This window comes from Sciurus carolinensis, chromosome 14 (assembly GCF_902686445.1).
Source record: "Sciurus carolinensis chromosome 14, mSciCar1.2, whole genome shotgun sequence".
Lineage (NCBI taxonomy): Eukaryota > Metazoa > Chordata > Mammalia > Rodentia > Sciuridae > Sciurus > Sciurus carolinensis.
Window position 1 is genome coordinate 816,832 of NC_062226.1, and position 22,131 is coordinate 838,962.

A 22,131-nucleotide genomic window follows, 5' to 3' on the forward strand; every position below is an offset into this window, starting at 1 on the left:
CCCTAGGTTTTTCACTTATTTTAGGGGTTCCCTATGTGCCTCCCAGGTTGGACACCACACAGCCTCACACCCACCCATCCCATTCACAGGTGAGGACACAGGCTGGTAAGCAGCCATCAAAGCCACCCATAAGGGCTGGGGAGATAGCTCAGCTGGTAGAGTGCTTGCCTCGCAAGCACAAGGCCCTGAGTTCAATCCCCGGTACCGCAAAAAAAAAAAAAAAAAAAAAAAAAGCCACCCATAAGACCAGCCCCCCAGCTCCCGGTTCCAGCCTGCTTTCTTCTGCCCTCTGCTGGCCATGTGGAGGAATGGACCCTGCAAACCTTCCCGGACCTGCTATTAAGTCCTGTTCTGTCCCAGTTCCCGCTCACCTTCAACAAGTGATGGACCACCTTTGTGGAAGTGATTGGTTCCCTATGTCCCTCAGAACTGGGAAGACAAACCAGTGCAAAAGGGCAGCCTGTTTCCCAAGCACCCTGCTTGTCCTTGCCAGCTGAAAGCTGTTTCTGGGGCCAGTGTCCCTAGAGTCCCTTCACTGCTCAGAGGTCACAGCTGAGCGGAGCACCCAGGTGTTCTGTCAGCCGTGTGCATGTCTGTAACAGGCTCTTATAATAACTTAGGATACCTTGGCACTATAGTTTGAATATGTTTATCTTTTCCAGACACGGTCAAACGGTCACCCTTGACAGTTTCCAGGTGGACCTACCCCCACCCCCAGTTCCTCTGCCTTGTGTTCACGTCCCTGTAGAATGGCTGGATGCAACCTGCTCAGCTCACCCAATGACCTTCACACCTGCATGGACTGTGTGGACATGCCACAGCAACCACTCTTGGTCAGTGTGACCCCATGGAACTCATGCCTGCCCACCCACCAAGTAAAACTCCTGCTGGGAAGCTGGGCACAGTGGTGCACACTTGGGAGGCTGAGGCAGAAGGAACACTTGAATCCAGAAATTTGAGACCAACCTGGCAGCATATCAAGACTCCCCCATCTCAAAATAAGAAAAAAAAATCTCATGGGAAACTCGTTTGTGGGATGCAAGAAAGGAGTTGGACCATGTGCTGTTCCACGGCCCTCTATGACCTGTGAGCTCTCTAAGGACATCTTCATTTCTACCTTTCCTAATTGCTGAAGGATGCTTTCCATCTTAAGAATGTAATCAATGGCACTTAGACAACAGGTGGCCCATTTACTAGAGACACAGAAAGCCCTTATTGGGTGGGTCAGCCCACTCAGTCCCTGTCACCAGGGGCCTCCGCTAAAAGGCACCAGCCAAGATGTGCTGGTTGGGCTGGACGCTGGCTCCTGCAGCCTCCAGGGCAGTGCCTGCCCGTGCAGGTGAGGTCTTTGCCACCCATCCTAGGCAAACTCCCACCTGTCCTAGGTTAGAGCGCTGACCTCCACAGTGCTCCTGGGGCCTGTCGGGCTCTCGCGTCCAAAGGAGACTCCTGCCTGGCACAGCGGGGCGGAGCAGTGACCTGGTGGGGACCAAGGCCTGCAGCTTTCCCTCAGGGTGCCTGGATGACAGCGACCACCTTGGGGCGCCTCTGCGGGAGACCCCCGTCGTGGAGGACACAGGCCTGGGGCTCCTGGAAGAAACTACGGATCCCAGATCCGGGAAGGGGTGATCCGGGAGTCTCGCTTCAGTCGCGGGCTCTGAGGGGCTTTGGCGGGCACCGCGCTTCGGCGTCCGGTGGGAGGACGATGGAGGCCTCGCTCGCGGCGCAGGTGCAGGCGGGCCCGGACGCTGCGAGCGCCCCCTGATGGACGCAGCGCGCGGCGCGGCGCCTTTAAGCGGGGGCGGCGGGCGCGGGCGGGGCGCGGCGCCGATCGCTGTCGCCGCGGCCGCCGGGGTGGAGCTAGCGCGGAGCCGGTCCCGGACGCCCGAGCGCCCCGCCCCGCGCGGGCGATGCCGAGCGGCGCGGCGGGCAGCGGGGCCCGGCGGGGCGCGCAGAGGAGCGGGCCGCGGCGGTGAGCGGCGGAGCGCGGCCGCGCCATGGGCTTCCTGCACCAGCTGCAGCTGCTGCTCTGGAAGAACGTGACGCTGAAGCGCCGGAGCCCGGTGAGCCCCCGCGCCCGCCCGCCAGCCGCAGGCCGCGCGCCCGGTCCACGGCGCGCTCCCCGCGCGTACGTGAGGCATCGACGCACGCAGACCCCGGCGGGCGCGGGCCGAGCCCCCTCCCCGCAGCCCCGCAGCCCCACCGCTTGGCCCGAATCCTGGCCTCGGGGAGGGTCTCGGCGGTGTCAGCGCGCCGCCCGCGCCCGCTGGGCTGAGTCACGGGCGGACGCCCTCCGCAGCGCTCGCCGGCCGGCTGCGCGGGGGATGGGGGTAGGGACAGGTGGCCCCCAGGACTCGGGCTCCCGGGAGGTCCTGGCTCCCAGGACCCAGCGCTGGCCTGGGGCACTCCATCCAGCACCAAGGCTCCGTGGGCCTGGACCCACTCCTCTGGAGCCCCGCAGCGACCTGTCCCTTCCCTCCCTCCACCCGCCCTCTGCCCTTGGGCAGACGCCTGAGGCCCAAGTTGGTTCCAGGGAGCCGCCGCCTCCCACCCCCCTCCTCCTCCTCCTCCTCCTCCTCCTCCTCTCCTCCTCTCCTCCTCTCCTCCTCTCCTCCTCCTCTCCCCTCCTCTCCTCCTTTCCTCCTCTCCTCCACACCTCTCCTGGCACGTCCACAACCCTCGCTTCTGCCTTCTCTCCACCGAGATCGCCCTTGTGCCAGCCTCGCCCAGCATCCCAGCACCTTTTGTCCTCTGGGACAAGTTCTCCCCGAGACAGACTGATCCGCACTCTGAATCCTGCAGCCCCAGGCATCTCTGGGATGGGTCCTGCCAAGTAGAGCTGTGACCACCAGCTCACGCTCAGCACTTCCAGGGGCAGCCAGAACACAGAGCTGTGAGGGCAGGGTTCCTGGGGGAGCAGGGCTGGGGCATGGGTGTCCTGCTGGCCCTTGGCTGCTTCTCCTTGCTCTGGCCCCAGGAGGACAGGTGCACCACAGGAGGCCTGTGCCAGCTTGGGTTTCTGAAGGCCCTTGGGATTTTCCAGCACAGGGCACAGGGTGGTGGGGGTTCTGAGGAGGAGGTGGCATCCTTTTGCCCACCCTGGGCACTAGAATCTCTTGGGTGGCACCAGCTCCTGCCTATGTTCCTCCTGGAGAGGGGCTTCAGAGTGCACAGTGGAATACCCAGGGCTGTGGAAGGGTGGGGTGGTCATCATCATTACAGCCTACAGGGTTCCTCTGGGCACCTGGCCTTGGCTGGGAGCCAGGGTGGGTAGTGTCTTGCCCACAGTGCCTGGGGCTGGCAGCATGGGGTCTTGAGGATTGGGCCACAGCTCTAGCTTTGGTCCCTGGGGACAGCAGGGTGGGGCTGGGGGCTCATATTAGTATTAGCCCCAGGGTGTTTGTCAGGAAGGCCCCCCAGGGCTTGGGAGCAGAGCCTGGAATGTGGCCCTGCATCCACTGGGACCCCAAGTCTCCAGGAAGGGAGCAGTAGCTTATGGGGCTACTTGTCAAGCAGGTGGGAGGTGCCCTCTGTTCTACCCCCAGGAGTGGCCCCTGCTAGACTGTGCTGTTTCCCCAGAACCTTCCAGGTCCCCCACCCTACAGCATTCCTAAAGGCCCCTAGGCCACCGTGGAGGGCCCCAGCCTATGGCTGTGGCAAATGGGAATTTCTTTCTCCAAGAGGACTGAGTTTGCCTGTGGGACTGGAGCTGATGGGACACCAGGCTCTCTTCTTCTGGATCCCCACTTTCCCAGGAAGGGCCTTGGGCATTGGAGCTGGACTCCTGGGGCCGGGTTTGGAGAGGCAGAGGCTCGGTCTTACCTGCTGTGTGCCGTGCGGGGACAGGGGTATTCATGTGCAAACTTCAGGGTGGGGGCAGGAACCCAGGACCTTTGCCCTGTATGCCCCCTCCTCCCAGGGGCTGTGCCTCAGTTTCCCTACCTGGGATTGTGGGATGTGGGTCCACCTGGGGCCCCAGGCCGCCCTTGGTGGAGGGAGGAAATCATTATCACCAAGTAACTGGGGCAAAAGGCCACAGCATCACCCTTGAGTCCCACTGTCCTCACCCTTGTCACAGCAGTCATGGGACTTTGGGTGGGGGGTAGGGAGCAAGGTCCTGGGAGGGTATCAGACCCTGGGACAATGTTTACCTACAGGGCTGGTCTTGGGGGAGAGAGGTTGGTCACCTGCAGGAGCCCAGGTGGGGCACCCAGGTGGTGCTGGACCTGTGCCACCTGCCTGCCAACCAGGACTCTCCTCCTCCTGGCAGCTCGTGCATGGCCACAGCCGTTGCTATAGCAATGGGGGAGGTAGCCATGGTGTGTTGCTGCAGTTATAGTGACAGAGGTGCCAGTGTCCGGCGGGTGTGGGCGGGGCTGGCACCTGGCCGTGACCCCTGCCTCCAGCCACCCTTGCTCTGGGGTGCTCACAGCTCCTCCTCGATGTCCTGGACTCCATCCTGGCTCAGGGAGGGGGTGGAGGCTGGCACGGGCTGGGGCGAGTGTGGGGTGTGCACACACAGCACGGTGTTCTGGATCACAGAGCGCTATTGTCCAAGCACAGTGGGCGCTGCCGGGGACGGGGGCTAAGCTAGCCACACACAACACCGCTGGGGGCCTGGTCTATTTCAGTGTGGGGATGAGGGCGAAGGGAACCGGTGCCCCTGAGAAGATCCATGGGGGCAGGCCCAGGGCCCTCTGTCCTGTGGGTCTCAGAGAGGGCTGGTCCGCAGGGCTCCCCAAGAGCACTGGCCCTCCCACCCCCATCTCTGAGCTGGGGACCTAACAAGGAAACCTGGGCCCTGGGGGTCTCGAGCACGTCCCTCCCACTCAGAGCAGGCCCCTTGGGGCTCAGCTTGTGGCCTGGCTTCAGGTAGCAGGAGTTGTTCGTGAGAGACCCCGGTGGACAGCGGTGCCTTTGCCTCAGAACTGGGGGCTGTCAGACTTCTGGCAAGGTCTCCCCAGAGGCTCAGGGTCCTGGGCTTAGGTGGGCCTCCCTTACCTAGGCCTCACTTCCCAGGTCCTGGTGGGGGGTGACCCTGGGAGTAGGTGGGAGCTGCAGGAAGAGACAGTGTGGGTCTGCGACGGCCTCCAAGGTCCTGCCCAGCCACCCTGAAGCTGACGGGGGTGATATGCTTGGGACACAGTGGATCACTGGTGGACTGACCTGGCCCTGCTGGCCCAAGGCTCTCAGAAGGCCGGTGTTCCCAGTGTGGCAAGTAGAACTTAGGACAGGGGACAGGAAACCTGTTTGGGGGCACCGGGTGCCCCAAAAGGGGCTGCGAACTTGGTCGGACCTGAAGACCTTGTGCTGACCTGCGGTCCTGACTGGCTGGGCTGGCCTGGAGGGAGCTTAGGGAGGGGCAGAGCCCACACAGGTGCCTCATGTGCAGCTGGGCAGGTGGTGGAGGGAAGCCAGGCTTACGTGGTCCACCCTTTTCAGTGGGTCCTGGCCTTCGAGATCTTCATTCCACTCGTCCTCTTCTTTATCCTGCTGGGGCTGCGGCAGAAGAAGCCCACCATCTCAGTGAAGGAAGGTGAGGCAGTGGCCTGATCTGGGGCACAGCGGGTGGACAGGGAGGGTCAGGCCCGCTGCTTCGAGCCTGTGTGCCCAAATGCACGTGCCTGACTCTGGCTCCCCAGGCGTGGACCCGGCCACATCCCCTAGCTGTGCTGTGGAGGTGTGGCTGTCTGTGTGGCCACCAGTGTGACAGTTCTGTGGCTGGCAGGCTGGGCACTCACTGTCTCCTCTGTTCTGTTTCGACCCCCTCCCCCGCCCTGCATGGTCTTGTCCTCTTCCGCCGGCCGCGTGCAGTCTGTAAGTGACGGCCCAGGCGGCAGCTGTGGGGCCTGTGTGGCCTCCTGGTGCAGCTTGAGCACCCTTCCTGCTTATATTAACAGCACCCCTGCCCCCGGCCGCTGACTTCTGCAGAGCTCCTGCCCTGGTCAGGAAGAGCTGGCTTACAAGGCAGTGGTGGGCAGTGACGGGGTGGTGGTGGGTAGCGAAAGGCCAGGCCAACTGGGCCACCACTGATGTCCTGGTCAGGCTGCTGGGCATTTCCTCATCAGGGTGTCTGTGGGATCCCCTGGCTATGCATTCTAGGGGTGGGATGCCTGGGCTAACCTGGGCTAAGTCTGGGCTAGCCTAAGCTGGGGCAGGGTCAGCCTGGCTGCTCTCCCTTCAAACTCCTGTGGGCTCTTGCACTCACTCTGCTAACCAGCTGGCCTGAGAGGTCAGAGGTCGTGCCCAGTAGGGCCTCAGTGCTCCCCTGGGCCCTGTGGGGGGATGTGTCAGGGCATTGTGGCTTCATGGGCTCAGGAGAGAGTGAGACTCTGGGAGTTATAGGGGAAGGGGTGCAGGTGCCTCTTTGACCTCTGACCTGCTAGAATCATTTGCATCAGAACTCTTGGCCCTAGCACAGCCATGGGCCAGGTGCTCTGTCCTGCCCTCCCTGTCGTTCTCTTGACCACCCCCTGGCCTGTCCCTCTACTTGACCCCTCTCCCTGTCCCCTCCAGCCTTCTACACAGCAGCACCCCTGACCTCCGCCGGCATCCTACCTGTCATGCAGTCTCTGTGCCCCGATGGCCAGCGGGATGAGTTTGGCTTCCTGCAGTATGCCAACTCCACGTGAGTGACCCCTGCCCCTTGGGAGCCGGCCACTCCCCCTCCCCCATCCCAGAGGGTGACGTCCCCTGGTGGTGCAGGGTCACCCAGCTGCTGGAGCGCCTCAACCGCGTGGTGGAGGAGGGCAACCTGTTTGACCCAGCACGGCCCAGCCTCGGCTCGGAGCTCGAGGCCCTGCGTCATGACCTGGAGGCCCTAAGCTCAGGCCCAGGCACCTGGGAGAGCCACTCGGACAGACCTACAGGTGTGCACTTGGGAGGTGGGCTTGGGGGGAGGGCCTCAAGCACTGCTTTGTCACTCTGGGCAGTGACCAAGCTCCGCCTGGGTTTCTGCATCTGCACGTGCTGCTCCACATGCATGTGCTCTGGCGGGCCTCTCCTTGCTGCCGCTACAGTCGCTGAGCCTTGGTGCTCTGCCCAGGGTAGTGCTGACCCTTCAGCTTCATCTTCCTGCCTGTCCAGTGTCCTCCTTCTCTCTGGACTCGGTGGCCAGGGACCCACGGGAGCTCTGGCGTTTCCTGATGCAGAACCTCTCACTGCCCAACAGCACAGCCCAGGCCCTCCTGGCTGCCCGTGTGGACCTGCCCAAGGTGAGATGGGGCATGCCTCAGCAGTGGGCACAGCACTGGCCTGGAGTGCCCCTCCAGTGTGGTGGGGAAGGGGATGCAAGGGCCCCAGCCTGAGGCCTCCTCCCTCCCCCCCAGGTCTACCGCCTGCTTTCTGGTCCTTTGCCTGCCCTGCGTGGGGAGTCAGGCTTCCCCAGGGGTCAGGCACCTTGGAGCCACCTGGGTAGCAGTCCCCTACTCCGGATGGAGGTGAGGGGCCTGTCCCTGGGATGGGAGCTGTAAGCCTGCTCTGGGTGGGGACTTCTGCCCTGTGGGTGAGGAAAGGGCCCTCCCTGGTCACGTGGGGCTCCTTCTGGTAGTTTGTGACTGGCATGGGGAGGGGGAGGAGGCAAATGGTGACATGAGCCTCCACTTACAGCCCAGAACCCCGAGGTCCCAGGCTGGCACAGCAGTTGGGGCAGGGTGAGGCCCAGACCACCCGGCCTGGGCCTTTGGTCTCCTTCTGGTTGGGATGGAGTCCCTGTGTGGTCCCAGCTGTCCCCTGTATCTTGCTCTCAGGAGCTGCTGCTGGCCCCTGCTCTCTTGGAGCAGCTCACATGTGCTCCAGGTTCTGGGGAGCTGGGCCGGGTCCTCACCATGCCTGAGGGTCAGCAGACAGCCCTGCAGGGCTACCGGGACACTATCTGCAGTGGGCAGGCTGCAGCTCGTGCCCAGCGCTTCAGTTGGTTGGCTGCTGAGCTCCGGAACCAGCTGGACATGGCCAAGATCTCCCAGCAGGTAAGGCCCTGCCTGCCAGCTGACTGGGTTGGAGGAGGTGCTGACCTCCCTACGGTCCTAGGGAAGCTTCTGTTGTCAGGCAGTACAGGGGACGGTGCCTGCGGCTCGCCATCTAGTACCCCCCACCATGATTCATGCCCCCTGGCCTCTATCTGTAGTCTGTGGGCAGCCTCCTTCCCCAGCCGTGTCCTCTGCTGGTGTCCTCCCTGTTCCACCCTGACCTCACCCACCCACCCGTAGTTCCCAGCCTGAGTTTGGCCATGTGCCCCATCTTCCCTAGCTGGGCCTGGATGCCCCCAACAGCTCGGACTCCCAGCAGCAGGCGCCACCCCCACGCAGGCTTCAGGCACTTTTAGGGGACCTGCTGGATGCCCAGAAGGTTCTGCAAGATGTGGACGTCCTGTCAGCCCTGGCCCTGCTGCTGCCCCAGGGCGCCTGTACTGGCCGGGCCCCAGTGCCTTCAGCCAGTGGCCCGGGAGGTGCAGCCAATGGCACTGGGGTTGGCGCAAGTGCAGGCTCCAACTCCACGGCAGAGGAAGGCCCCCCGCCAGCGGCAGCCCCGGCCTCCCCAGACACGCTGCAGGGCCAGTGCTCCGCCTTTGTGCAGCTGTGGGCAGGTCTGCAGCCCATCCTGTGTGGGAACAACCGGTAGGTCTGGAGGGTCAGTGAGGACACGTGGCACAATGCCTGAGCCCATGACCTGGTCCTGACACAGGGCCCTCCATCTGAATGTCTTTTGGTGCCCTGCCCAACGTCTACCCTGATTCCCTGCCCCACTCCTGAGCCCCTTGCCCAGACCACAGCACCTACCTGACCTCTGACTCCTCCCCGCACCTGTGCCAGCACAATCGAGCCAGAGGCGCTGCGGAGGGGCAACATGAGCTCCCTGGGCTTCACAAGCAAGGAGCAGCGGAACCTGGGACTTCTTGTGCACCTCATGACCAGCAACCCCAAAATCCTGTATGCACCCGCAGGCTCCGAGGCTGACCGCGTCATCCTCAAGGTACGTGGGTCTGGCATGCTGGTGCATGAGCTGTGCGTTTCACACAGGCAGGAGCCCAAGGCTGGGTGGCGGGTTCTGCAGGCCTGGGACCTCTGCAGAGGTGGTCAGTAGAACGGGCATAGTAAGGGTGTGGCACCATGCAGGGCATGGTACACAGGCCCTGGAGCACTGATGTGGCTCCACAGGTGAGGGGAACCTGTGGAGTCCAGGGATTCAAGGTACAGATGCATTGGGGTGCTTGAATGCCCTGGTGGGGCTGGTCTGCCTGGGGTCCCCTGCTGGTTGGCCGTGACGGGAGCAGGACAGTGCTGGTGGGTGAGAGGTGTGTCTAGGGATTCCCAAAGCAGCATCCAGGGGGTGGGGTGTTCGGAACGAAATTCTGTCTGGAACAGGAAGGCCAGGGCTGGAAATGGACCTGACGGGGCCCAGGGCACAGAGGGGTTCCAGGACGGGGCGCCTCCAGGTGGGAGTGCTGTCAGAGCAGGACTGGGGAAGTGGGGGAAGAGAGGACCTCCATGCTGGCTGGGCACCTTCCTGGAGTCCCCTGCCCTCACTACAGGCCAACGAGACTTTCGCCTTTGTGGGCAACGTGACTCACTACGCCCAGGTCTGGCTCAACATCTCTGCCGAGATCCGCAGCTTCTTGGAGCAGGGTGGTCTTCAGCAGCATCTGCACTGGCTGCGGCAGGTGGGGATGGGGGAGGTGGCCTAGCAGTTTGTGGGGTGGGGGAGCCCCTTTCTCCCGGGGCTGGTGGGCTCTGGCCACCCTCTGAGCTGGCCTTCCATCCCAGTATGTGGAGGAGCTGCGGCAGCACCCGGAAGCACTCAACCTGTCGCTGGAGGAGCTGCCCCCCGCCCTGCGCCAGGACAACTTCTCGCTGCCCAACGGCACAGCCCTTCTGCAGCAGCTGGACACAATTGACAATGCGGCCTGCGGCTGGATCCAGTTCATGTCCAAGGTGGGGTGGCACAGCCGCGCCCCCCACCCGGTACCATGGCCAGGGCGGACTCTAAGGATGCCTCCCCCAGGTGAGCGTGGACATCTTCAAGGGCTTTCCGGACGAGGAGAGCATAGTCAACTACACGCTCAACCAGGCCTACCAGGACAACGTCACGGTGTTTGCCAGTGAGCTGCCATCCGGCGGGGGGTTCCTGCCGGGCCCCTCCACCCGCTCCTCCTGTCCTGCCCTATGTCCCGCGCAAGCGCCAGTCCCCTTTTACCCTCCCACTGCTTGGCCCACCCTGTCCTCTAGCCCTGCCCGCTTCACCACCCAGCCCCGCCTTGCTAAGGCTCCGCCCCACAGCGCTGCTTCCCCTGCAGCCCGGCCCCACCTTTCCCTGGCCCCGCCCCTGACCCTGCTGGCCCCGCCCCTCGACCCCGCCTGCCTCGGGTCCCCAGGTGTCATCTTCCAGACGCGGAAGGATGGCTCGCTGCCGCCGCACGTGCACTATAAGATCCGCCAGAACTCCAGCTTCACCGAGAAGACCAACGAGATCCGCCGCGCCTACTGGCGGCCCGGGCCCAACACCGGTGGCCGCTTCTACTTCCTCTACGGCTTCGTCTGGATCCAGGGTGAGGGGCAGAGCCGCCAGCGGGGGGTGTGGGGTCCCCGCGGCGCGGCACACGAGGCCGCTGACGGCTGCGCCCGCCCGCAGACATGATGGAGCGCGCCATCATCAACACCTTCGTGGGCCACGACGTGGTGGAGCCCGGCAATTACGTGCAGATGTTCCCCTACCCCTGCTACACGCGCGACGAGTGAGTGGCGAGCGCGCGCCCCGAGGGGGCCCCCGAGGCCGGAGCCGCGCTCACGCCTGTGCCCCCACCAGCTTCCTGTTCGTCATCGAGCACATGATGCCGCTCTGCATGGTGATCTCCTGGGTGTACTCTGTGGCCATGACCATCCAGCACATAGTGGCTGAGAAGGAGCACCGCCTCAAGGAGGTGGGCACCTGGGCACCTGCGGGCACCCCCCTGCCAGGCTGGGCTGGACAGGGTGGTCCCTTCCTGTGCCCTGCCCCATGGGGCCTTGCCTGCCACCCACCCACCACAGGTAATGAAGACCATGGGCCTCAACAACGCGGTACACTGGGTGGCCTGGTTCATCACTGGCTTTGTGCAGCTGTCCATCTCGGTGACCGCGCTCACCGCCATCCTCAAGTACGGCCAGGTGCTCATGCACAGCCACGTGCTCATCATCTGGCTCTTCCTGGCTGTCTATGCTGTGGCCACAATCATGTTCTGGTGAGCACTGGCGGGGGCACCCAAAGCTGTGTGGGCCCCAGCAGGGCGTGCAGGATGGGGGGAGCTTTGGGCACAATGCTGAGGGTGCTGTGGCCACACCTGCCCAGCTTCCTGGTGTCCGTGCTGTACTCCAAGGCCAAGCTGGCCTCAGCCTGTGGTGGTATCATCTACTTCCTGAGCTATGTGCCCTACATGTACGTGGCGATCCGTGAGGAGGTGGCTCATGACAAGATCACGGCCTTCGAAAAGTGCATTGCGGTGAGGGCCCCGGGTGGATGGGACAGGTGGGGTGGGGTGGGGTGGACACTGCCCACAACTGATACTGCTGTCTTCTTAGTCCCTGATGTCCACCACAGCCTTTGGCCTGGGCTCCAAGTACTTTGCGCTGTATGAGGTAGCAGGTGTGGGCATCCAGTGGCACACATTCAGCCAGTCCCCCGTGGAAGGCGATGACTTCAACCTGCTCCTTGCTGTCACCATGCTGATGGTGGACGCAGTTGTCTATGGTGTGCTCACGTGGTACATTGAGGCTGTGCATCCAGGTACAGGCCCACCTGAGGCTGGAGGTGGGGATCCCCAGCAGCCGTGGGGCCAGGTCTGCGCTTCCTCCCAAATACAGCAGGGGCAGCTCCCTGGGTGGGCAAATGACCCACACAGTGGACAGTCACCCCCAGGTCTTAGGTCAGCCTCCTCTTCTCTCCCCAACCCCCAGGCATGTATGGGCTGCCCCGACCCTGGTACTTCCCACTGCAGAAGTCCTACTGGCTGGGCAGTGGGCGGACAGAGGCCTGGGAGTGGAGCTGGCCCTGGGCACGTGCCCCCCGACTCAGCATCATGGAGGAGGACCAGGCCTGCGCCATGGAGAGCCGGCGCTTTGGTGAGGCTGGCACCAGAATGTTGGTTGGGGTGGGTGCCCTGGGGGCAGCTCCTGCCCCGCTGACCCACAGCCCTGGTGCAGAGGAGACACGTGGCATGGAAGAAGAGCCCACCCACCTGCCCCTGGTCGTATGTGTAGACAAGCTCACCAAGGTCTACAAGAATGACAAGAAGCTGGCCTTGAACAAGCTGAGCCTCAACCTCTACGAGAACCAGGTGGTCTCCTTCCTGGGCCACAATGGGGCTGGCAAGACCACCACCATGTGAGTAGGGACAGGAGAGCGTAACCAGCTGGGCAGGGTGGGATCCCTGCTAGGGGGTGGGTCCTGACCCTGTCCACCCACCCAGGTCCATCCTGACCGGCTTGTTCCCGCCAACCTCGGGCTCGGCCACCATCTATGGGCACGACATCCGCACAGAGATGGACGAGATCCGCAAGAACCTGGGCATGTGCCCGCAGCACAACGTGTTGTTCGACCGACTGACGGTGGAGGAGCACCTGTGGTTCTACTCGCGGCTCAAGAGCATGGCGCAGGAGGAGATCCACAAGGAGATGGACAAGTGGGTGGGCGCAGGCGGGGCGCGAACCCCGGGCGGGGCCTCTGCAGACCCCCGCCATCGCCCTCCTGTCTGGTCCCCAGGATGATCGAGGACCTGGAGCTGTCCAATAAACGCCACTCCCTGGTGCAGACGCTGTCGGGTGGCATGAAACGCAAGCTCTCTGTGGCCATAGCTTTTGTGGGTGGCTCCCGTGCCATCATCCTGGACGAGCCCACTGCCGGTGTGGACCCCTATGCTCGCCGGGCCATCTGGGACCTCATTCTGAAGTACAAGCCAGGTGAGCGGAACACCCGGCTGGCATGGGCAGGTGTGGGCACCCCTGCCCACTCTGACCCGCCCCTGAGCCGGGTCTGGACCACCCTGCAGGTCGCACCATCCTCCTTTCCACTCACCACATGGATGAGGCTGACCTGCTGGGGGACCGCATCGCCATCATCTCCCATGGGAAGCTCAAGTGCTGTGGCTCCCCGCTCTTCCTCAAGGGCGCCTACGGCGACGGGTACCGCCTCACACTGGTCAAGCGGCCTGCCGAACCCGGGGCCCCCCAAGGTCTGTGCTGAGGCTGAGCTGGCCTCGGACTACCCCTGCCCCAGGACCCCCTACCTGGGACCCCACGGTGGAGAGATGGACCCTCAGCATCACTCCATCAGACCCAGGATGCCAGGGGACCTGGCCCCGCCCCACGTCCCCATCTTGACCTGGTTCCCATCAAGGGTCCCTCTTACTTGGTCTCCTAGTGAACCCCTCCCGGCTCTGCCTCCCTTCCAGAGCCAGGACTGGCATCCAGCCCTCCAGGCCGGGCCCCCCTGAGCAGCTGCTCAGAGCCCCAGGTGTCCCAGTTCATCCGCAAGCACGTGGCCTCTTGCCTCCTGGTCTCAGACACCAGCACCGAGCTCTCCTACATCCTGCCCAGCGAGGCCGCCAAGAAGGGGGCCTTTGAGCGCCTCTTCCAGGTGTGAGGGCGGAGCACGGGGTTCGGGTCGGGGGCCAGGCCGGGCGGGAGGCGGGCGCACCCCTGCCCCATGTGTCCACCTGCCTGGCCTCTCCCCACGCCCTCACAGCACCTGGAGCACAGCCTGGATGGCTTGCACCTGAGCAGCTTCGGGCTGATGGACACGACCCTGGAGGAGGTGTTCCTCAAGGTGTCGGAGGAGGACCAGTCGCTGGAGAACAGCGAGGCTGGTGAGAGGCCCCAGAGCTGCCCAGCAGCCTGCCCCACCCCACAGGGCCTCACTTGGGGGCGTCAGGGACTCCTGGGTGATAATGAGAGGCCAGGATTGCCCAAGGTCAGCGTGGGTACCGGGTGGTTGGGCATGGTACCACAGCTCCTGGTTAGGTGTGAGGCTAGGAGCTGGGGTCCTGGGTGGACAGCAGGGGCTGAGCTGCTGGGCAGGCCTTAGGGGCAGTCAGCCTTCAGCCTTCCCCCGCTCGCTGTCCCCTCCTCTGTGGCAGACGTGAAGGAGTCCAGGAAGGACGTGCTTCCCGGGGCGGAGGGCCTGGTGTCCGGGGAGGGCCAGCCCAGCAACCTGGCCCGGTGCTCGGAGCTGGCCGAGTCGCAGGCGTCCCTGCAGTCTGTGTCCTCAGTGGGCTCTGCCCGTGGCGGCGAGGGAGCCGGCTGCGCTGACGTCTGTGGCGACTACCGCCCGCTCGTGGACAACCTGCAGGACCCAGACAACATCAGCTTGCAAGGTGTGGCCGGGAAGGCCAGGCCGGGTGGGCCCCGGGGTGCGGGCCGCACACTCAGCCCAGCCTCTCTGCACAGAGGCAGAAGCGGAGGCCCTCACTCGGGTGGGGCAGGGCAGCCGCAAGCTGGAAGGCTGGTGGCTGAAGGTGCGGCAGTTCCACGGGCTCCTGGTCAAGCGCTTCCACTGTGCCCGCCGCAACTCCAAAGCTCTCTGCTCGCAGATCCTGCTGCCTGCCCTCTTCGTCTGTGTGGCCATGACTGTGGCCCTCTCTGTCCCCGAGATTGGTATGACTGCCCGTCCTGCTGGGGGCAGGCTGGTGTCCAGCCCTAGCCTGTTTGGCTCCACCTTCTGTCAGGCCTCCTTGGGGATGTCCCCCCTGCTCTGGACCTCATGGGGGACCGGGTGTGGGAGTCCTGCCTCCCAGGGGCTGAGACCCCAAGCTTGGGCTCTCTGGGTAGTAGGAAGGGACAGGCCTGGGCTGTGGCGGGCACTGGAACCTGCTGACCCTGCTCCCTTGCCAGGCGACCTGCCCCCGCTGGTGCTGTCCCCCTCCCAGTACCACAACTACACCCAGCCCCGGGGCAACTTCATCCCCTATGCCAACGAGGAGCGCAGGGAGTACCGGTGAGGCCAGGGCTCCACAGGAGGCAGGGGTGGGGGAGGGAAGATGGGTGCCCCCACCCCACTCACCCAGTGGCATCCCCAGGCTGCGACTGTCACCGGATGCCAGCCCCCAGCAGCTGGTGGGCACCTTCCGGCTGCCCTCGGGAGTGGGTGCCACCTGCGTGCTCAAGTCTCCCACCAACAGCTCGCTGGGGCCCACGCTGAACCTGAGCAGCGGGGAGTCCCGCCAGCTGGCCGCGCGGTTCTTCGACAGCATGTGCCTGGAGTCCTTCACGCAGGGACTGCCCCTCTCCAACTTTGTGCCACCCCCACCTTCTCCCGCCCCATCGGACTCCCCTGCATCCCTGGATGAGGACCCGCTCCAGGCCTGGAACACCTCCCTGCCATCCACCTCGGGACCAGGTACTGGCTCGTGGGGGCTGCTGGGTGCACGGGACACAGGGGTATGTCTCAGTTTGCCACACTGTGCCCACAGAGACGTGGACGTCTGCACCTTCCCTGCCACGCCTGGTGCGGGAGCCTGTCCGCTGCACCTGCTCTGCGCAGGGTACAGGCTTCTCCTGCCCAAGCAGTGTGGGCGGGCACCCGCCCCAGATGCGTGTGGTCACGGGAGACATCCTGACGGACATCACGGGCCACAATGTCTCTGAGTACCTGCTCTTCACCTCTGACCGATTCCGGCTGCACCGGTGAGCTGGGCAGGAGGGCTATCAGGGAGGGCTGCTGGGTGCTGCCCGCCTGACCTCACTGCCCCTCCACCCACGTGCCCAGGTATGGGGCCATCACCTTCGGCAATGTCCAGAAGTCCATCCCAGCCTCCTTTGGCGCCCGGGCCCCGCCCATGGTGCGGAAGATCGCAGTGCGCAGGGTGGCCCAGGTGAGCTGTGGCCGGGACCTCGTGGTGGGCAGCTGCTATCTAGGGCCTGGGGCTCGGGGCCTCTCTGAGCCCGCTGTCCTTCCTCAGGTGCTCTACAATAACAAGGGCTACCACAGCATGCCCACCTACCTTAACAGCCTCAACAACGCCATCCTGCGTGCCAACCTGCCCAAGAGCAAGGGCAGCCCTGCAGCCTACGGTGAGCCGGCGGTCGGGGCTGGGTGGGCGGGGGTGGAGCAGGGCCTGAGGCTGCCGTCCCTGTGTGCAGGCATCACCGTCACCAACCACCCCATGAACAGGACCAGCGCCAGCCTCTCCCTGGACTACCTGTAGGTGGGGCGGCCCGGTGGGACCGGTGGGCGGAGCAGCCCTGAGCCGGGCCTGAGCCCCTCCTCCCCCAGGCTGCAGGGCACAGATGTGGTCATCGCCATCTTCATCATTGTGGCCATGTCCTTCGTGCCGGCCAGCTTTGTGGTCTTCCTTGTGGCTGAGAAGTCCACCAAAGCCAAGCACCTGCAGTTCGTCAGTGGCTGCAACCCCGTCATCTACTGGCTGTCTAACTACGTGTGGGACATGGTGTGCCTGCTCACCCTTCTGACCCCTGCCCCATCCCCCACCTGCCCCTCCTCACCTGCCCTGCCCCTCCCTCACCTGCCCCATCCCCCACTCCTGCCCCATCCCCCACCTGCCCCATCCCCCACCTGCCCCTCCCTGCCCTCTCCCCCTCCCGGCCCCTCCCTCACCTCCCTACCTTTGCAGCTCAACTACCTGGTCCCGGCCACCTGCTGCATCCTCATCCTGTTTGTGTTCGACCTGCCGGCTTACACCTCGCCCACCAACTTCCCAGCAGTGCTCTCCCTGTTCCTGCTCTACGGGTGAGGGGCGGTGTGCAGGGTGGTGGTGGGTGGGCCGGTGCCCGTGTGACCCTGCCGCCTGCCCGCAGCTGGTCCATCACGCCTGTCATGTACCCGGCCTCCTTCTGGTTCGAAGTCCCCAGCTCAGCCTACGTGTTCCTCATCGTCATCAACCTCTTCATCGGCATCACGGCCACCGTGGCCACCTTCCTGCTGCAGCTCTTCGAGCATGACAAGGTAGGGGCAGGCGCAGCGGGCGGTGGGGCAGGCCTGGGGCAGCAGCCCTGAGGCTTGCCTGGCCCCCAGGACCTGAAGGTGGTCAACAGCTACCTGAAGAGCTGCTTCCTGGTCTTCCCCAACTACAACCTGGGCCACGGGCTCATGGAGATGGCCTACAACGAGTACATCAACGAGTACTATGCCAAGATCGGTGAGGCCCGGGGCGGGGGGCGGGGGGCTGGGGCCAGCCCTACACACCGCTGAGCCTGCTGCCCACAGGCCAGCTTGACAAGATGAAGTCCCCATTCGAGTGGGACATCGTCACACGCGGGCTGGTGGCCATGACGGTCGAAGGCTTCGTGGGCTTCCTCCTTACCATCATGTGCCAGTACAACTTCCTGAGACAGCCACAGTGAGTCCTGGGCAGTGGCAGGGCAGGCAGCCACTTGCCTACCCTGCCCTGGCTACAGCAAGAGGGCTGAGTGGATATTGGTGGGATTGGGTGGCAGCAGGGGTGGCCTGGCCAGTCACTGCCCACCCCGTCCCCATAGACGCATGCCAGTATCCACCAAACCTGTGGAGGATGATGTGGATGTGGCCAGTGAGCGGCAGAGAGTGCTTCGTGGGGATGCTGACAATGACATGGTCAAGATTGAGAACCTGACTAAGGTGGGCTCTGGGCAGTGAGAGGGCGACAGGACCTGGAAAGTGGGGTGGGGGAAGCCGTGGCTCAGCCCGACAGTGGAAGTGGATCTGGCCAGGCACACAGGGGCGGGGCCAGGCACACAGGGGCGGGGCCAGGCACACAGGGGCGGTTCCTCTGCCAGGTGTACAAGTCCCGCAAGATCGGCCGCATCCTGGCTGTGGACCGCCTGTGCCTGGGCGTGCGTCCTGGCGAGTGCTTTGGCCTCCTGGGTGTCAACGGAGCCGGCAAGACCAGCACCTTCAAGATGCTGACTGGCGACGAGAGCACCACTGGGGGCGAGGCCTTCGTGAACGGGCACAGGTGCGCCGGGGCGCCTGGGGGCGGGGTGCCCGTGCCGCCCTGGTGCTGACAGGCCTGCCTCCCCAGCGTGCTCAAGGAGCTGCTCCAAGTGCAGCAGAGCCTCGGCTACTGCCCGCAGTTCGATGCCCTGTTCGACGAGCTCACGGCCCGCGAGCATCTGCAGCTGTACACACGCCTGCGCGGCATACCCTGGAAAGACGAGGCGAGGGTGAGGGCCTGTGGCAGGGCCGCCGGGGGGTGTGGTGGGCACAGTGCGCCAGCTTGAGCCTGTACGGACATCTGCCCACCAGGTAGTGAAGTGGGCCCTGGAGAAGCTGGAGCTGACCAAGTACGCAGACAAGCCGGCTGGTACCTACAGTGGCGGCAACAAGCGGAAGCTGTCCACTGCCATCGCGCTCATTGGGTACCCTGCCTTCATCTTCCTGGTGAGCCCCTCCTTGGTCCTCTGGGTGGGGAGTCGGGTCCCCCACCTTGATCTTCCTGGTGACCCCAAGTGGGATGCCAGAACAGTGGCTGAACCTGACCCCCACCCCAGGATGAGCCCACCACAGGCATGGATCCCAAGGCCCGGCGCTTCCTCTGGAACCTCATTCTGGACCTCATCAAGACGGGTCGCTCGGTGGTACTGACCTCTCACAGGTAAGCCCCCTGCCCCACCCCGCCCCTGGGGCCCCTCAGTGTTCAAACCCGGTGTCTCCTGCAGCATGGAAGAGTGCGAGGCCCTGTGTACGCGGCTGGCCATCATGGTGAATGGACGTCTGCGCTGTCTAGGTAGCATCCAGCACCTGAAAAACAGGTGAGCCAGGGCGGAGTGCCAGGTGCTTCTGGTGGGCCCCACAGGGCTCCCGGCCATGGCTTTGTCCCACCAGGTTTGGAGACGGCTACATGATCACTGTGCGCACCAAGAGCAGCCAGAACGTGAAGGAAGTGGTGCGGTTCTTCAACCGGAACTTCCCAGAGGCTGTGCTCAAGGTGGGCAGGGCCTCACGGGGCCAGGGGACCATCTCTGGCCTGGCGGCCCTGACCTCTCTCCAATTCCACCCAGGAGCGGCACCACACCAAGGTGCAGTACCAGCTCAAGTCCGAGCACGTCTCTCTGGCCCAGGTGTTCAGCAAGATGGAGCAGGTGGTGGGCGTGCTGGGCATCGAGGACTACTCAGTCAGCCAGACCACCCTGGACAACGTGAGCAGGCTGGCAGTGGGCGGGGGGCATGCAGTGCCGGCCCAGGCCCACCCCACCCACCTGCCTGCCTCTGCTGGCTAGGTGTTTGTGAACTTTGCCAAGAAACAGAGTGACAACTTGGAACAGCAGGAGACTGAGCCGCCCTCAGCCCTGCAGTCCCCCCTCGGCCGTCTGCTCAGCCTTCTGCGGCCCCGGCCAGCCCCCACTGAGCTCCGGGCACTGGTGGCAGATGAGCCTGAGGACCTGGACACAGAGGACGAGGGCCTCATCAGCTTTGAGGAGGAGCGGGTGAGCCACATGCCACTGTCCCTACCACCAGGGCTTTATGACCAGGGCAGTTAGGCCAGCTCTGCAGGGACCCAGGCCACTGAGGGGGTCAGGCTCTGGGATGGAGGTGCCTGCTGGTCAGAGGTCAAGGCAGCAGAGAGGGACCTGTGTGTGCTGAGGACTAGAGGAGACAGGGGAGACTGGGGACAGGCAGAGAGAGACCAAACGCAGAGCCCACAGCATGCTAGTGGCTCTGGGACTCCAGAGCAGAGCTGGGGAGCAGAAGGGACCGGAGCCTGCAGACAGAGAGACGCAGACACAGCAGCCACAGGGCTGGGCAGAGCTGCATGGAGGAGCCCAGACTTGGACAGAACATTGGGGGGGTGGAGGCAGGAGAGCCTGCGAGAGCCTGGCCCCGGCCAGCGTCCCAGTGTGAGTGCCCTCAGCACCCCCAGGGTGCTGGAAGACACCTGCCCAGCCTGCCTGTCCCGCCAGGCCCAGCTCTCCTTCAACACGGACACACTCTGCTGACGGCCAGGGGCTGAGTCAGGGATGCGACTGTGGGAACAGGAGTCAGCTGGTGGCTGAGGCCCTGCCTGTGCCCTTCAGTGTCCACCTGCCAGGCCCTGGAGCGGGAGGTTCAGGACCAAGGGGCTTTTCGCCTCCTCCAGCCACCACCATCCTCAGCCCTGCCCCACGGTCACATGGCCGCCCTGCCCTGATTGTGCCAAAGGCTGGCCCGGCCCTGGGCTCTGCGCACCCTCACCCTGCTTTGCCTTAAACCCTTGGGGTCTGGCCTGGCCCCTCTCCCTGCCCAGCTCTGCCAGCCCTTCTCTGCAGCGACCAGGTCAGGCTGGCTTCTCTCTCACTGACCACTGAAGCCAGAGCTGCAGGGCCTGGGGCTGGGACTGTCCACCTATTTATTTTGCTTTAAGAAGGGGCTCCCTTGCCTTGCTGCCAGGCAGGACGGTGGCCACCCATGGGAAGCTGTCGACGTGGTTGGGGCTGCCTTGGCTGCTGGCAGAGTGGCAGTAATGGATAAGCTGGCCCTGCTGGTCAGGTGAGGGGCCAAACCCCTCCCTGCCCCCAGCTGCCTTTGCTCTCCCGCCCAGCTTGGCCCCTGCCGCGCCCACCTGGGAGCCAGGCCTGTACAGAGCGCACACGTTTGTTTTCAATAAATAAGCGAAACTCACGTGAGTGTGTATCTGCGGGCAGGGGTGTGCGGATGGACCCAGCGGGCCTCGTTATTGCCACCACTGCTGCCTGACCCTGAGGGTACTTCTGGGCTGGATGAGCTGTGCTGGGAAAAGCCCTGCTAGGTCCAGGTATGGGGCAAGGTCAGCCGGGTCAGCGTGGAGGAAGGGCCCGGGGCCCAGCTGGAGAGGCAGGCAGGGGCTCATCGTTCCCACACAGCCCAGGCCCTGCACTGGGACAGCCCCTAGTTGGGAGAGGCCCATCTGGTGGGGTCCACAGACAGGTTGGCAGCTCAGTGGAAGGTCTCCTGGGCCCCTGCCCATCCCATTTGAGCCTCCTCCCTGTCTGGCTCCCCCCACCCAGGCCTAGTACCCACAAAGGGTGCTGTACTATGTGCTGGGCTGTCCATCTGGAGGATGGAGGGGGCTTCCAAGTGGAGAGGCCCTCGGCTGTGGCTGAAGTCCAGGTAGAAGGGAGAACAGGGAAGGGCATGCCAGAAGGAGAGCACACGCAGGGACCCACCCACAGGCCACAGGAGCCCGGGTGCCAGGTTGCTCCAGGTGAAAGACAGCAGGTGAAATCCCCAGGCACTCCATGTGGCTTGGCCGAGGTCAGACTCCCATTCTCGTTTTCAAGTGCCTGGGGGGTCACAGAAGGCCCCTCTGGGGGGCACCCAGCTGGCGGAGGGGTGCATGGGGAGGAGCTGGGGAAGGACAGGTGTGGTCCCTGGTGCTGCCGTGACAGCTGCACTGTGCTGGAGTCCCAGTGGCTGGACCCAGAGCTGCCCCTGGGCCTGGGGCCGCTCAGGAGGGGAGAGCGTATGAAAGTCTCCAGGAATGCTGGCTCCACTGGAGGCCGGCAGGGGTGGACCTGGTTTAGTTGAGTAGAGAGGTGGGGCTGCCCTCAAGGCAGGACCATGCAGTGGCCTCTCGCGGCCTGGGCCTTTATCCTGCAACTGCAAGGAGCTGAAACCTGCCAAGAAGAGGACCCCGAGGTCCAGAGGGGAACACAGCCTGGCACAGCACCCAGTGAGACCCTGTGCTGAGCCACACCCAGCTGACTCCTGCCCTGCACTAGTGACAGTTTGTAACAACCCCACCAACGTTTTACTGACAACAGACTCAGAGAAGTTGGGAGAACAGTGTGCACCTGCAGGCCCTTGACTGCGTTGCTGGGCTCAGCTCAGTAAACACCCTTCTCCTGCTGACCATCTGAGTGCAGGCCGCAGTCCCAGAGCTGGAGCCTTCTCTCCCAGGAGTGAGACCATCCAGAGAAGACAGGGACGCATCACCCAGGTTCCGGTGTCTCAGGCATGCCCTTAATAGCTATTTCAAAAGTTCCGGGATCCAGTTGGGAATCACGCTCCTACCTTGCCTTGCCCTGCAAAGTCCTCTGCAGTACCTTCAGCTGTCCCTTCTGCCCTTCGACTTGGACAGGTATCACAGAGCCTCCACCTGGGTGGGACTCATCAGACACAGGCTGGACCTGTGGCAAAAACGCCATGCCAGGGCTCCAGAGGTCCCTGTCCCTTGGCCTGTGGTGCTACAGGTGGTTTCCTGGCCACGACATG

The 22,131-nt window shown here is 64.0% G+C and overlaps 1 protein-coding gene across 4 annotated transcripts; it reads left to right on the forward strand.

The window, feature by feature from the left end:
* Nucleotides 1–1,882: 1,882 nt before the first annotated feature.
* On the forward strand, nt 1,883–20,559 carry Abca2 (ATP binding cassette subfamily A member 2). Of its 4 annotated transcripts, none has more exons than XM_047524633.1 (49): nt 1,883–2,063; nt 5,443–5,536; nt 5,815–5,817; nt 6,517–6,628; nt 6,706–6,869; nt 7,087–7,214; nt 7,329–7,439; nt 7,749–7,967; nt 8,248–8,615; nt 8,811–8,970; nt 9,530–9,658; nt 9,762–9,929; nt 10,000–10,096; nt 10,370–10,543; nt 10,627–10,729; nt 10,801–10,915; nt 11,025–11,215; nt 11,323–11,473; nt 11,553–11,757; nt 11,928–12,092; nt 12,174–12,354; nt 12,440–12,652; nt 12,733–12,929; nt 13,019–13,201; nt 13,421–13,605; nt 13,714–13,834; nt 14,105–14,341; nt 14,415–14,621; nt 14,859–14,961; nt 15,044–15,363; nt 15,416–15,650; nt 15,733–15,838; nt 15,926–16,037; nt 16,107–16,167; nt 16,240–16,414; nt 16,598–16,713; nt 16,782–16,929; nt 16,999–17,122; nt 17,191–17,323; nt 17,463–17,580; nt 17,739–17,917; nt 17,984–18,125; nt 18,208–18,342; nt 18,453–18,556; nt 18,621–18,713; nt 18,787–18,889; nt 18,963–19,100; nt 19,182–19,388; nt 19,863–20,559. In XM_047524633.1, the coding sequence occupies exons 1-49, from the start codon at nt 1,998–2,000 to the stop codon at nt 19,896–19,898; spliced, it is 7,335 nt and encodes a 2,444-aa protein (XP_047380589.1). In that variant the 5' UTR covers nt 1,883–1,997; the 3' UTR covers nt 19,899–20,559. The 4 variants fall into 4 exon arrangements, with proteins under 4 accessions (XP_047380589.1, XP_047380591.1, XP_047380592.1 ...); XM_047524636.1 differs by having other exon boundaries at nt 1,884–2,063; nt 15,437–15,650; XM_047524635.1 differs by lacking the exon at nt 5,815–5,817.
* Nucleotides 20,560–22,131: the final 1,572 nt, after the last annotated feature.

Bases quoted from the DNA above. Each gene is read 5' to 3' on its own strand.
- Abca2 (XM_047524633.1), top strand. From the start codon at position 1,998: ATGGGCTTCCTGCACCAGCTGCAGCTGCTGCTCTGGAAGAACGTGACG. The intron at 7,215-7,328 runs GTGAGATGGGGC...CCTCCCCCCCAG, and splicing joins CCCGTGTGGACCTGCCCAAG to GTCTACCGCCTGCTTTCTGG. The intron at 15,364-15,415 runs GTACTGGCTCGT...GGTATGTCTCAG, and splicing joins GCCATCCACCTCGGGACCAG to TTTGCCACACTGTGCCCACA.